General features: G+C 39.1%; 1 protein-coding gene across 1 annotated transcript; it reads right to left on the reverse strand.

Annotated features, from left to right (window-relative positions):
* Positions 1-1689: 1689 nt before the first annotated feature.
* On the reverse strand, positions 1690-10738 carry HINT1 (histidine triad nucleotide binding protein 1). Its single transcript, XM_063087513.1, has 3 exons — positions 10531-10738; positions 8364-8468; positions 1690-2012 (listed from the first exon to the last, which is right to left on the reverse strand). Exons 1-3 carry the CDS (start codon positions 10639-10641, stop codon positions 1848-1850), a joined length of 381 nt encoding a protein of 126 aa, XP_062943583.1. The 5' UTR covers positions 10642-10738; the 3' UTR covers positions 1690-1847.
* Positions 10739-15259: the final 4521 nt, after the last annotated feature.

Below are 15259 nucleotides of genomic sequence, written 5' to 3' on the forward strand. Positions count from 1 at the left end.
ACTGAGTCTTCACATGGTGGAAGGAACAAGGGAAGTCTTCAACATCTCTTTTATAATGGCACTAATCCCACTCATGAGGGTTCTGCCTTCATAATCACTTACCAAAGGCCCCAACTTCTAATACCATCACACTGGAGATTCAACATATGAATTCTGGGGAGACAAAAACTTTCAGTCTACAGCAGTGAGCAATCCAAGAGACCACAGTGTAAGCTACAATGCCCCTTATGACCTAACCTCAGAAATCATACGCTGACACTTGTTTTACTGTTGGTCACACGTACTAGCCCTGATTCAGTATGAGGAGAGACTATACAAGGGTGTGAATACCGGTGAGGATCCCTGTGGGCTATCTTGGAGAATGGCTTCCACATGAGGTTTGGTGAATATCTGCCACAAGGCAGTTTAAGGCAGAGAGAGTACAGACAGAACCAGCAGAATGACTCAGTGGTTGACTACCTGATTAATACTGGCTTGACTAAATCAGTGGGAAATATAACATGCCTGAAGAAAGCACACTCCACCCTCTTACACATAATAACAAATGCTTTTCTCATTATTTCATTCTTTACTGTGGCACAAATCCCTCCAAAACTCCTCCCCAGACCTTCCCTCAATATAAAATATAAAGCCATGAAAATACTAGGGACAAAAGAATGATTTTTTTAAATCCTCCTGAGATGGGAAAGACTTTATGAAATAAAAAATTGATGCAGTAACTATACAAATATTTTAAATACCATAAAGGAGACAAATTTATTTATTACACATAAAGGGCCAACTTCCCTACTCCCCCTGAAAAACTATTTAAAAATCACTAAGAACAAGAAAAAAATTTTAAGAAAATTTTCAATTAAGTGTTAAAACCCAACTAAAACAGTCTTTTTTAGAGATTAAAAATAGAAGAAACCCATAAGCACAAAGAGAACAGGAGAGGAGACAAAAGCAGACAGGAATAATCAAATAAATTTTGGGAGCTGAAGGTGCCTACATGAAGGAAAGCAAAGAAGCAAAGCTCTTGCCCTGTAGAAACTTAGAAAAGCTAAGATGCATGGCAAGACTAAAAATAGGTTTGGTTGTGAGTCTACATAAGAACTCGGACCCTGAAGTTCCCTCCCACACTCCACAAAACTAGATTCATACAAAACTTCAATATTTTGCTAACACATGCATACACATTTAAAATAGTGGGTTTTCAAATGGGGGAGTGACTTCTAGGTAAAATTTTTCATGTCTTTAAAATAAATATTCAGACAGAGGTTAGATAGCAAAGAAATTCCTATGCATGGTTTCATATGGTCAAAGATTCTGTGCAAACCTACTTTCATCCCTTCCAAATTACTCCAACAGTCCAGGGGAAATATGTTGGTTGGACATAAAGCATTGTTTCTAGACCCAAAATTGTCATTTCTGGATCACATCAATACTCCTTTGTTCTTAAAAAATGAGAGAATTAGATTAAAAAGTCTTCTTCTGGACTAATATTTTAGCCTAAAAGGATATTTCTAAGTTAAAACTAACTTTACAACTCTTGTAATTTGTCTTCAAAAACCAATCACATCATTACAATGTAATGTTCATATGTTTGGTCTTGGGTGGGCGGGGAGGACAAGAAACTTCCAAAATCATGAATCCACCTTCATACATTCCAACAAATACATTTTTAAAAATAATAAATCAAAGGCAGAATTTAGAGAGATTGCAAATCTTTTTATTACATATGAATTTTTTAAAATTATTTCCTTAATCTTTCCATACACAGGCAAAAACAAGTGTGCTGTTTAACATACTAGAACTTGCAAAGTTGATCACTGCCTAGAGTAGGGAAAATTATCCGCAAAACATGCTTAACCAGGAGGCCAATTCATCTGCCGACCACCAAGAACATGGAGATGAACATGATAGACAGATTGTCCCCCATCTGAACCTTCATTCACCACCATTCGATAGCCCTTCTTCAGGCCTAGATCAGCAGCACATTTCTTGCCAACAATCATTAAATGTCCAAGAAGCTGGAAAAGAAAAAAAAGTTTCTTAAGCAGAGGCAATTTACAACTTCTTGCCATTAAATAAATAAAGTTGAAGTTGAAATATCAAATTATAAAACTGCCAAGTTGAAACACACCCCTTTAGACAAATATTTGGAAACTCTTAATCCCAATACAGCATAATTTACAATTAAAAACCTATTAAGATTAGATATTTGGTAGGCATGAAATCTGCTGCTCAATTTAAAAATTTTTTAAATTAAATTAAATTCCAAGAGGTATTTAAGATTTCTTAATAAAGCAAGATATCTTGCTTTCTTCATATGGGAGAGTCAATCAGTATAGGCTTGGTTATGCTGTGGTAACAAACCACCCCAAAATATGATTTACAATAAAGATATATTTCTTGTGCTCTCTACATGATCACCACAAGTTGACTAGCCTCTATATTCTACATCTTTTTGAGACCCAAGCTGATGGAGCAGTCATATGGCAGAGAGAAGAGAGAACAAGGCAAACCAAATGCTGGCTCTTAAAGTTTCTACTCAAAAGACATATATCGCTTCTGCTTGCATTCACAGGCCAAATCAAGTCACATGACCAGGACTGACATCAATAAGGCAGGAAGTATAATTACCCCTAAAGAGTAGAATGAACAATTATACAATCTACCACAAACAGCATTAGGAAAAATTTTAATAGAGACCTGTACCTCCTGGAAAAATCAATTATTTTTCTTTCCTATGGAATCGATTGCATTAATAGACGAAGGGCCATTGAGCCGCTTCAGCATATCACATTTCTACCTTGAAGAAAAATGAGTCTCACTAACTAATCCTTGCTTGGGACCCTTTTTGGTTAGGAATCTTGTTTACTTCTTTTTGATATGTATATCTTCATAATTTGGTGAGAAATGACTTTTATATTTAAATCAGCAAAAGAACCACAATTTTTACCTCATAGCAATTAATTTGAACAAATTCTTCCTTTGGTGGAAGGGTATTCCAGTTGAGATAAAAGAATCCCACCTATCAATGTACAGAAATCTCTTTGCTGCTACCCCCAAATGCCAAGGAAGCAAAGCCTGCTCTGGAAATCAGGATCTTTCTGAAGGCAGAAAACTGAACAGTGTGTGGCAATATTGTTTGCCTACTTTATTTATCTAATAGTGAACAAAAGGTTCATTTTCTCTGTTAGTAACCTTACATGTATCATTGACATTATAGGAATCAAATGATGGCCTTCACCAGAATGGGTAGGCATCTGTAAGATACAGACTACAATGGACCTTACTGCATGAGCACCAGAGTCTACCATCCTAGGGCCTACTACGGCAATAGGAATAGAAATCTAAGACACTCTCTCCTTTCCTTCTTTTCTTACTATAGGAACTAAAGGAGTTACTTTTCCTAAGACCTTGTTAGAATTTTGGGAATACAGGTTAAACCGCCCCCCCCCCACCTTTGTTCTCTTACCATGGGAAATCATAATCAGTGAACCCATAGTTTAAGGTTTTTCACTGGCCAACCCGTCCTGCCTGAACTTTTAACTAGGAAAGAAAGCTTACAACACACAAGTAGACTCCCTGTGCAAATATGGACAAACTGCCATAAATTAAATTTTTAAAAAAAAAACAGAAACAGGATGACCTAGAGTAAGACCAGGTATTTGCCAGAGTACTACAAGTCCCCAGACAATACAGCAGATCTGGCAATGTCCACAGAAAAAACTATAACAGTCACAAGCAAATTATAAAGAGGAAGAATGTTTTGTCACCAAAATTTTGACAACCAAAGAAGTCCCCAGTCAGTCTCAAGAAGGAATGACTATTAAAAGCCCAAACTCAAGAAATTCTACTAGTTAACTTTGAAATAAAGGTTTGAAATGGTAAAAAAATCCCAATTTTAAAGTATTAAATTGTATACAGCATGTACCTATGCTGGTCACAAATTTAATTATGAGTTAGCAGTTTTAAAGCTGGTTCAGTAAATGTCTCCTGGCCAACTGTCTTCTATATAAAAGAGCTGACCTTAAAATTCTTAATTGAAAAAGTTAACTGAGCAAAAATTAATATTCTATTTGTCCTTACAGGTAAGAGCTGCATTTGAGTAAGAAGCTCTGGCCTTAAAATGACATAATTGTGCAATTATACTGAATGTTAAAAATTAATATTCTGAAGTTTTAATCTTTCTGTTATTGTAAATAAGATGGTATTTTACCATTAAGCATTCACTCTAATCTTTGTGATTTATACCAATGTATTAAATTAAAAATTAATGCCCTGAAGTTTCTAAGTTTCAAAAACATTCAATATTTTAATAACTTTTATCATGAAATACTACATACAGATAAAATGTATGAAAACATGAACAATTTAAAGAATAATAAAACAAACATTTACATACCTACCAGATCAAAAAATAGAACATTACCATACCCTTGAGGCTCCCAAGCCATCCTATTCATTTACTTTCTCCATCTTCCCTTCTTCAAAGGTTACAAATCTTTTCTGTTTGTGGTTTGCCTTTTCACTCTCTTTATGGAGTCTTTTGGTGAAAAGAAGTACTTAATTTTAATGGGCTCAATTTAATCAATATTTTTCTTTCATGGATTGTACTTTTTATTTATTGTTAAGGAATCCTTCCCAGTCCCAAGGTCATAAAGATATTCTCTAATTTTGGCTTCTAAAAAATCATTCTTAATAGGTCTTTAATGCACCTGATTTGATATTTATACAAAATATGAGGTTGTGGTCCAATTTCTTTTTTGATATGAATAATAATTATCCACTATTAAATATTCCATCCTGAAATAATGTCTGTGATTTGCTTCAAAACAACTAGGGATGGGAGGTGATATGGGTTAAGCATAACTTAATCAGTATGAATATATTGATAAATGCTGAAGTTGGATGATAGGTATCTGAGGACTGATTATACTTACTATTCTCCTTTCTTCTCTGAATGCTTGAAATTTTCCATAATAAAAAGTTACCAAAAAACAAGAAAAAACAAAATCCTGCCTTTCCTCAGGGATCTGGAATAGTCCTGTCATACTGAGGATACACATATGTGAGGGTCTGTTTCTAGACTCTGTTTTTTGCTCTAAAATTCCATTCTCCTTGGGCGGATACCACTGTCTTAATTACTGAAGCTGTAAAATGAGATTGCTAGGATTAGTCCCGTACCTTGTTCTTTAAGAGGTTTTTGACTATTGTTGAACCTTATTTTGCCTTGAAGGAAAGACAGCACCTTAAAAGTCTATCTACCATTAGCAACTAGGGAAATGCAAATCAAAACCATAATGATATACCACCTCACACCTACCAGGAAGGCTAGAATCAAAAAGACAGATGTAAGTGTTGGTGAGGATGTGGAGAAATTGGAACCCTCAAACTTTCTGATGGGAATATAAAATGGGACTGCAAATTTGGAAAACTGCTAGGTGGTTCCTCAAAAAGTTAACATAATTACCATATGACCCAGCAATTACAGTCCCAGGAATATACCCAAGTAAATGAAAATATATATCCACACAAATACGTGTAACAAATGTTCACAGCAGCATCACTCATAATAGCCAAAAAATGGAAACAACCCAAATATCCATCAAATGATGAATACATTAATAAAATGTAGTCTATCCATACAACGGAATACTATTTGGCCATAAAAAAGAATGAAGTACTGAAACATGCTACAACATGAACCTTGAAAACATTACACTAAGTGAAAGAAACAGTCACAAAAGACCACATATTGCATGATTCCATGTACCTGAAGTGTCCAGAATAGGCAAATCTAGAGACAGAAAGTAGATTAGAGGCTCCTAGGGCTTGGGGGAGGGACTTGGTGAGGTGGGCAAAATGAAGAGTGACTGCTAATGTCTATGGAGTTTCTTTTTGGGAGGAAGAAAATATTCTGAAACTAACTATGGTGAGGTTTGCATAACTTTGAACATACTAAAAACCAGTAAATTGTATGCTTTAAATAGGTGGAGTGTATAGTATATAAATTATATCTCAATAAAGCTGTCTTGTTTTGTTTTTTTAAAATCTACCTATCCTAATTGCTCCAATTAGTGAATTCAAGTAGTCAATGGGGGAGGATCCTTGGGAAAAACACTCATATCCCTTTACAAGACCATAATACCACTTTTTTTTTTATGGAAATAAACGAAAAGATAGTGACCATTGTGCTTAAGTAACATAGGCCTGTCCTGAAAGACAATTGCATTTCTGCACTGAGGGAAAATAAACATCACTCCTAATCCATAGTTAGAACCTTTTTGCTTAGTAGTCCTGTATCTTACTTTTGGTATTTAAGTCTCCTATAAACAACTGAGGAAAAAACTTACTCTTTATGCTTAAAATAAAGGAAACTGAATGTCTGGTCATCGCTTTTGTTAAAATAAAGGGTAAGTAAAATTCTTCAACCCATCTGTCTTTTGATGTCTTGAAATGCTCATCTCCCTGCTTTAAAATAATAGAAATGCCATCTACTTCTCATGAAAAATCATTCCCATCTTTTACGGGCTCAAAAACACCTTACACTTGGTAAACCAGTCTCATGGGGATTCCCAAGACAAATGAAAATGAACAGAGACATTAGCACTGAAAAAACCCACTTGAACTTCTCTTTGTTATTCAAAGCACTACCTTCAAATTACACAGCTTTACACTACTTAAATTAGCAGCTTCATAAAAATTTTAGAAAAAACAAATGTAATTCAAGTAATATCATCATGCTGGACTATGGAGGCATCTTCAGTCTTTCATTAAAAATACCAGGGAATTTTCTTCCCTCACTCTGTCTACTCAATCGCAAAGAATACTGATATTTTAATAAAGCATATAGACATATAATACCGATAAGTTAATTCATAATGAAAATTACGATTACTACAAAACACAGCTTAAAAAAGCAGATGTTTAGAACATTTACCAACCTTCTAAATATTTGGTTTTTTAAATCTGTGAGATTACTTGGGCCCCTTCCAGCTCTAAAATATTGTTTTCTGGAATCGAAGATGACCGGAATAGTTATATTTTTTTAATTCCTTTCACTGATGCATAAATCAGCCATCTGCAACTGAGTTCCAGAAAAGATGCTTCCATAAGGTTCTATCAACAACAAAACAATGTCTAGTAAATAATGATTAAAATAGCCTAAGAAACTCAAGCACTCGGCAAGGTTTCCTGTGAAAAAACAGTTACTCTACAGAAAGCCTGAAAAACCCTGAACTAGGTAAACAAACACCATAAATCTTCACAGAAAGAGCAATTTATCTACAAAGATCAGATGGTGGAAATTTATATATATTTTTGGATAAAAATCTTTCAATGTGAGATAATTCTGTCTTCTTAAACAGTTTACTCAGAAGAATTTACCTTTTATTGACCAATGTTATAAATGGTCAATATAATAAAAAATTGTTATAATAAAAAATTTCAAATTAATCACAATATTATGCAATCCTATCCAATAGGATCTGCGATATTAAAGCCCATCTAACCATGTATTATGTGGTTCCTGGATTGTTGGGCTTTTCAAGTTTTATCTTTATTTCATGGGTTTCCTAATTCCATTTACAGAGCTAAGTAATCAATTCTGACTACCCCCAGCAGTCTCTCTTTCTCTTTCTGGGCTGCTGCCTCTAATCTAAGAGTTGGCAAACTTTCTCTGCAGAGAGCCAGGAAGTAAATATTGTAGGTTGGTGGGCCTCACGGCCTCTATCAAAACTACTCAATTCTGCCTTTGTAGTACAAAAAGCAGCCATGGACAATAATAAACAAAGGAGAGTGGCTGTGTTCCAATAAAACTTTACTTATAAAAACAAGCAGCCAGCCAGATTTGCCCCACAAACCATAGTCAGTCCCTGCTCTAATTTGTGGATTTAGTAACCAAACATTTAGACATACTACGCATGTGTGTTCATAACTGAGAGCTGGAGAGGTTCACTGTGAGTTATATGCATGGACTTTATGATATCCATTTTGGGTAGACACATTTTATTTGGAGTTTTACATACTAGTGATTTTCCTTTTGGTATATGCCTCCAATATTTTTGCACAAATCATCCTTTAGAAGACTTTTCATTACTAGAATTTCAGCCATAATTTCAATACTTTGTATTTATATATTTTTGCCGTGATTCAATTTCTTGTCTTATGACATGCCAATAAAACGTATCTTATTTCTGAATATATATCAGTTTTATCAAAAAAACTGTTTATATATCACACTGATGTAGTAATGATTTTTCTGGTTTTCTTTAGTAATACCCTTAGGAAGATGAAAATGTTACATTACTCTGAGGACAAAATTTAATATCACAATTTAAAAAGAAAGTAAAGTGTGTTAGAAATGTACTTACACTTTCATCATCATCTTCTGCTGCAGAAATCTGGGATATATGTTTCTTGGGTATCACCAGAAAATGTGTTGGTGCTTGAGGGGAGATGTCATGGAAAGCAAGACACTAGGGAAAAGGGGAAAAAAAAAAAATCAAAGTTTTAGTTTATTATCTGGCAGGCTAAAATTTATTCTTTCAACAAGTATTTATTGAGCACTAGCCACCTGGGGAGAGAATGTCCTAGATGCTAAGAACACCTGGTTCTATGGTCCTTTTCATGGAACAGACCGACTTCAAACAAAGTTGTAATTAATTACCGAAGGTCAAACATGTTACAAAGGAAAAGTAAAGGGTGATTATCACAGAAAAACCTGACTTAGATTGGGTGATAAGGGACAGCCACTCTGAGGCAATGACATTTAAACTGAGATCCAATGGATGAGTAGAAATTAGCCATGCTTATCCTTGTCTACCTGTCCAGTCTGATCTCACACACTTGCTCAAGTAACACTGCCCTTCATAGCTCTCCACTCTCAAGGGTCTTTCTTTCAGCCGGTGTTCCCTCTACTGCAATGATCTCTCTCCCCAACCCCAATTTTTGTCTAACTTAAACTGCTATTCATTCCTCCGTTCCCAACATATACAGTTTCTTAAAGAAACATTCTGGTTCCCCTCCCCCTCCTACGTTCCCCAGGTCAGAGTCCCAGTTGTGCAATTTCTTGTTTATTTCCTCTATGGTAGTGATCAGTTTTGTAATTACATATTTGTCTGATATTTGATTAACACGTATTCTTCCCTCTTTACTTAACTACTTAAGAAATATACCTATTCTCTTTTGTAGAACTGAAGAGTGTAAATAGCATTTAGACAAGGCATCTACCACATTAGAAGTGGCTCTAAATATACATACTACATGAATGTTTTTGTATCTCCTGCTCTCTACCGAAGATGGAAGCTGCTTAACAGAACCTATCCATGCTTATTTGTCTCAGGAGTAATTCTGTGTGGTACTCCTAACAAAATGCTGTATCATTTAGAATGCTTCACGCTGTTATACTGTTGGAGTTAGGTGGCTCAAAAGTCAATATTTCGACGATCATTATAAAAAGCAACTGCCAAATTTTAAAAAGAAATGTGCACTTTCTAAAACAAAAGAACTTCTAACTAGTGACAAATAAAGGTACTTAAAATTCACCTCGAGCAACCTAATTAAATCTTAGATAACGTTTAAGTAAACGCTAATAGGATAAAAAGAATGACTTTCTTATACTCCATATTTCTTAAAGCTATTTAACAAAATGTTTACAAAATTTTTTCTACCTAAATCAGCCAACCTCCTGTCCAGCTTTGAGATCCAAACCCATAAAAACAACTGTCCACTAAATAATTTACACAAGGTGTTTCAAAATCACATCAACTGGGATTTCACCAAAGTCAGCGAAAACTACATTCTTAGTCTCTGCATAAAACTGTTTCTTGCCGAATAGAAAAGGAATCATTCAACTGTCTGTAAGTGCAAAATCTTCATACAAGGAGGTCAAAGAAAATCCACTCCCAGACGCGGGCCCATTTCTCGTCCCAGGGGTTAGCAGCACCAGCCTGGGGTCGGGGTGACGAGCCGGCCCTCGGGGAGGAAGCCCGCAGGCCCAGCGGGACGGCGCAGCCCCCAACCCCCAAGCACAAAGCCGTACGGAGCTGCGCGCCGGAACGCCGGGCCTTGGCAGGCCGGCTGTGCGCGGGAGATCGAGGAGATTGGGCCTGAGTCTGGGCGTGATCGGGTTTCTCCCTGTCAGGCAGAGCGCTGGCGAGATTGCGAGATTCCTGACCCAGGCGAGGTCCGAGGCAGCCAGGGAGGCGGCGGGCGCCCACGCGGGGACCCCGGCGCGCCCTTCACACGCGCCCTGGCCCCGCCGTGTGGCACCGAGGGCGCCCAGCGGCCTGGCCCGCGCCCGGGACTGATAACCCGTAACCGGAGCGCCGGCACGCGCCGGCAGGCCGCCTCGGCGTGCCCGCAGCCCTGCCCGCTGGCTGGGGGCCCGCGGCAGAAGCCACGCCGGCCCTGGCCAGGGCGGCTGGGTCCCCTCCTTTCCCCACGACACCCAGGACCCGTCCCTCCGCGGGAAACCACTGTTTCCACGGGCGGTTACCCCCGCCTCAGCCCACAAGTGAGGCGGTGTCCGGTGCCTACCCGGTCATCCTCGAAAATGATTTTGGCTGGGATTTCCTTGCGGATGATCTTCCCGAAGATCGTGTCGCCACCAGGCCTGGCGACCTGAGCCTTGGCAATCTCATCTGCCATCCCGGCCTCCCTCCCGCGCGGCGGCCAGGCAGCTCTGGAGGAGGGAGGAACCCCTGGAGCCTGCAGAGCGCGAGAGCGCGCGCCCAAGCCTGCGCAGGGACCGCCGCTCACGCGCCCGAGCTGGTCCTGCGCGTGCGCACTGGCCACCCGAGCCTCGGGTGCGGCAGACGCGCGATCCGAAAGGGAGAGGTCGAGGAAATGCAGAAGGGAGGTTCCTGATCCGAGGTTCCAAGGTGACGCACCGAGGTCGTTTTTCTTCAGTTCTTGTTTTCCGGCAAGTGGAGTTACTGGTATAAGCTCATTTGCCTACGGATGCTTGTAGGAAAAATCGCATACTGTAACCGAAAAGATTTGATGGTCCAAGCGGTGCTGGCCAACATTTGCTGGTTGAGACAACGTAACACTTCACTTGTCAGCTACTTAAGGTCTCGGCTCCAGCAATTAAGTCCTCCTTCCACTAGGTTTTTTTCTCTTCCTAGCAATGGTTTTCAACATCGACTGCACATTAAAATCACTTGGAGAGCTTTTTAAAATCCCTGTGAAACCTGGCTGCGCCCCAGCTCAATTAAATCGGAATCTCTGGGGATAAGACCCAGGGATCAGTAGTTTGTAAACCTCCGAGACTGTTCTACAAAGAATTTTTCCCAGCAGTTATCAACATAACGTAAAAATGCCCTACCTTAAAGGAAGAAAACCTTCCTTAATCCCACCTCTCCTCTGTATCTTTGCTCCTTTTTAAAAGAGTTTTCATATTGTGTCTATTTTTTCATCTTTCATTTTTGAGCCCATTTTCCTATTGTCAAGGTCACTAAGGACCTCCTCTCCAGTCCTCATCATACTAGACCCGTTGGTATCATTTGCTACTGTTGAGCGTTCCCTCCTTTCAGCAATAGTCTTCACTTCCTGCTTCTCTGGATGCTGTTTTTCCTAAACGAAGAGCCTCCAGTTCCAGACCTTTCAGTGAGTTCCGTTGTTGGCCCTCTTCTTTAGCTAATAATGAACCTTCAAGTGTCCTTATTAAGAAAAATTAACTATGCCTCCTGAACTGCCCTATATGATTACACTTTACAACTTCGTCTTGGTGAAATTATTGATAGCGCTTTCCTTTAATCTCAAAAGTGTCCCATTTGGTACTTTTGCTATCAGAGACATTACTGGGACAATTGGTGAAATATAATGTCTATAAATTAGATAATAGTTTTGAAGTCTTTTTATAGTTACCTTTATTTATATGCTTATATCTCACTTCTTTGTAGAAAACCTGCAAAACAACTTAATGAAGTCATGTTAATTTCCTGTTGTAACCACGGCAAAATTATCGAAATCGTGCCTGGGGGTGGGGCCCTGTAAGTTAGGTTTCTAACATGTTTCCAGGTGATCCAGCTGCTGCTGGCCCTGAAACCATAGTTTGAGAACGACTGATGTAAAGGAATATCTTTGTAGGAAAAAAACCCCACTGAAGTATTTAGAGGTACAGAGGCACCATGTCTACAACTCACTGACAAACAGTTCAGAGGGAAAAAGACATCCATATATACATATGTAGAGAGATAGAAAAGGATAAAGCACTTGTAGTAAAATGTTAACCTTTGGGGAATCTGAGTGAGAGGTTATGCAAACTCTATATTATTCTTGAAACTTTTCTGTAAATCTGTGTAAAGTAAGGCAAATCATAACTAAAGCCAAAATGTTTTATGATTTGTTATTATTTTAGTTATACTAAGTTTCCATTTATATTGTCAGAGCTAGGGCTCAGACCCTCCAAACCCGTTGTACAGACTGGGTCCCCAGACCCCTCACATGCAGGTCCATGCTAGGTAATAGGGAAAGATTCCAGGAGCTGTTGGCAGATAACATGAGTTCAGTCCTCAGCTTCCGCAGCGGCAGCAGCTTACAGGTCCAGCAGTGGCAGTGGCCTTGCAGAGGGTCCTGAGGGCACTAGCAGCAGCAGCCTCCAGAGGCAGTAATGGCCTCCCCATGCCTCCCCCATGGGGGGGCCATCCTAGGGATGGGAGGCACGGTGGATCAGAGCCACTCCTTCCACTTAAGTCCATAACCCAGGACACCTGGGTGCACATGCGCACTTACACTAGACGATAACCAAGGAACACCTGAGCGCATATGCCTGTTTACATCAAATGCTCAGCAAGATTCTGAACATCTGAGGGGCCCTGACCATTTTTCCTATATTTTCAACAATCTGAAATTGTCAAAATAAAAGATTAAAACAAAAAAAAGTGTGCTGTTTTGATAATAAATAATATGGTCAACTTTAATTCAGTCTGAAGGTTTTATCATCTATAGAGTAATGACACTCAAGTATTTGCCTCCTGACCAACCTCTCCCCTTAATTCTAGACTGGTCTATGATATACATTATTGCCTACTCACCACTTCCACTTGGACGTCTACCGTTCTTAAAATCTATTTTAACTCCTTCCACAACAAACAAACCAAAACCTCCTCCTGCAGCATTCTATATCTACCATACTACCATTTGCCCACTTGCTCAAGCCAAAAGCCTTGAAAGGAAAAAACCCCAGCCCGAGTGCAAAAGAAACACACCAGGAGACAGGGACTCAACCAAAGTGTATCGGGCAGGCAAAATGAACAAGCAGGCTGCCCCCTCAGAAGTGGGAGCAGCAGCAGCTAGAGTCGTGGTGGGCCTTTTATATCCAGTTAGGCTGAGCTGGACTGTTCCTATTGGCTAAGAAGGAAGGGGAGGGAAGCCAGCCGGGTTTAAGCTGAGTTGGGATTTTTCTATAAATGGAGAAATTCACGCCCGCAGGAAGGGGATGTGGTGGTGAAGAAGAAGGGAGAGGGGTTTTTTTTGTGATTCTCGGAAAACTTGCTGTCCTAGGGACCTGAAACTCTCCACAGACATTTTGGGTGTTCCTCCCTTCCGCCCACTGCCGTCTTAGACATCCGCTAAAACATAGTTGCCTAACAATCCTTAAATTGTTTCTCTGTACTTTCACCACAGATGAATTTAATCAATTCTCACCTCTTCTATTTCCACTACCCTACTCAAAGCCACTATTATCTCTTGCCTGGAGTACTTTGTAAGCCTACTACTTGGAGGGACTCTCTGCTTCCACTACAGTCAGTTAGCCATACAACACCCAAAATGATCTTTTTGAAGTATAAATCATAATGTCACTCTCCTGCTGGTAGTATTCCAATGCATTTCCATCATAAAGTCCAAAATCCTTAACTTGGTTTACAGGGCCCTATGTAATCAGACCCATGGCTACTTCTACTTCATTTCCTTCCACTTCAACCTTATTGACTGGTTTCACCCAAACTGGGTGTGGAAGACAGAAAATGCCTATGTCCTAATCCCTGGAGTCGGTGAATATGTTACATTATATGGTAACAGGGAATTTGCAGATGTGATAGTTAAGGATCTTGTGGTAGGGAAATGCCTGGTGGGCCCAATGTAATCATAGGAGCCCTTGTAAGTGAAAGAGAGAAACATGAGAGTGAGAGAAAAGATGTGATAGCCGAAGCAGAGGTGAGAATCAGATTTAAAGATGGAAGGGAAAATCAACAGGTGGCATTTTGGAAGTCAGAAGTCCAAATTAGGTTTCACTGAGCTAAAATCAAGGTGTCGGCAAGGTTGCATTCCTTCTGGAGGCTCTAGGGGAGAACCCATTCCCTTGCCTTTTCCAATTATCTACTTTCCTTGGTTTGTGGCCCATTCATCCATCTTTAAAGCCAGCAGCAGGGCATCTTCAAACCTCTCCCTGACTCTGCTCCCTTCTTCCACTTACAAGGATCCTTATGGTTACACTGGGCCTAGTAGACAATCCAAGATAATCTTTCCGTATCAAAATCTGTAATCACATCTGCAGTGTCTCTTTTGTCATATAAAGTAAAATAATCAGAGGTCCCTGGGATCTGAACATAGACATGTTCTGGAGGCCATTATTCTGCCACTACATAGCTCCATGAATTTACATGATGAATATGTTGGAATTTCCTCTTCAGTTCTGGGCCCTACAATTTGAGATGCAGACAAACAAGGACATGTTCCCAGAACAACCAGAACAGTAAAGCCATCTCATTTGTGGACCAGTTGGAGGAACTATACAAATTTAAGATAAGTGAAGCCACAGGACTAAACTAATTTTGGCCCTGTAGGAACTATATTCTCAAATATTAGCAGATTAGGGATTTTGAATAACTTAATACAGGACCCTAGTTAGCCAGAAATTATGACAGTAAGTTACAGATTTTCAGGAAATTGGGCTATGATTCTAAACGGGAAATGAAAATAAAAACCACCACCTTTTAATTATTGTCAGCATCCAGAAGGAACTACAATGCAATGTCACAAGGTCATCTATTGTTTCCTGTATGAAAGACAATACCCAGTACTTAGTTTGTTTATGTTATATGCTTTTCTGCAAACCTTATGCACCTTAATAAAAAAAAAAAAAAACCACAGTCGACTATTATGTTGCTATTCTTGTGATGACTTGCAATATTCTTTAAATTGACATTGATCATTGGCCTTGTAGATCCATTGGTCCAAATCATTCATTAACAAAAAAAATCAATTTTATTTAAAATTTAACCCAAAAGGCTGTGGAAGTAGGGAAGGCAATCAACGATTA

This window comes from Cynocephalus volans, chromosome 2, assembly GCF_027409185.1.
Source record: "Cynocephalus volans isolate mCynVol1 chromosome 2, mCynVol1.pri, whole genome shotgun sequence".
NCBI lineage: Eukaryota > Metazoa > Chordata > Mammalia > Dermoptera > Cynocephalidae > Cynocephalus > Cynocephalus volans.

Coding starts and splice junctions, on each gene's coding strand:
- HINT1 (XM_063087513.1), bottom strand. CDS start 10,641: ATGGCAGATGAGATTGCCAAGGCTCAGGTCGCCAGGCCTGGTGGCGAC. Junction 8,469..10,530: donor TCATTTTCGAGGATGACCGG/GTAGGCACCGGA, acceptor CCTTTTCCCTAG/TGTCTTGCTTTCCATGACAT. Junction 2,013..8,363: donor CAGAAGATGATGATGAAAGT/GTAAGTACATTT, acceptor TTTCTTTTCCAG/CTTCTTGGACATTTAATGAT.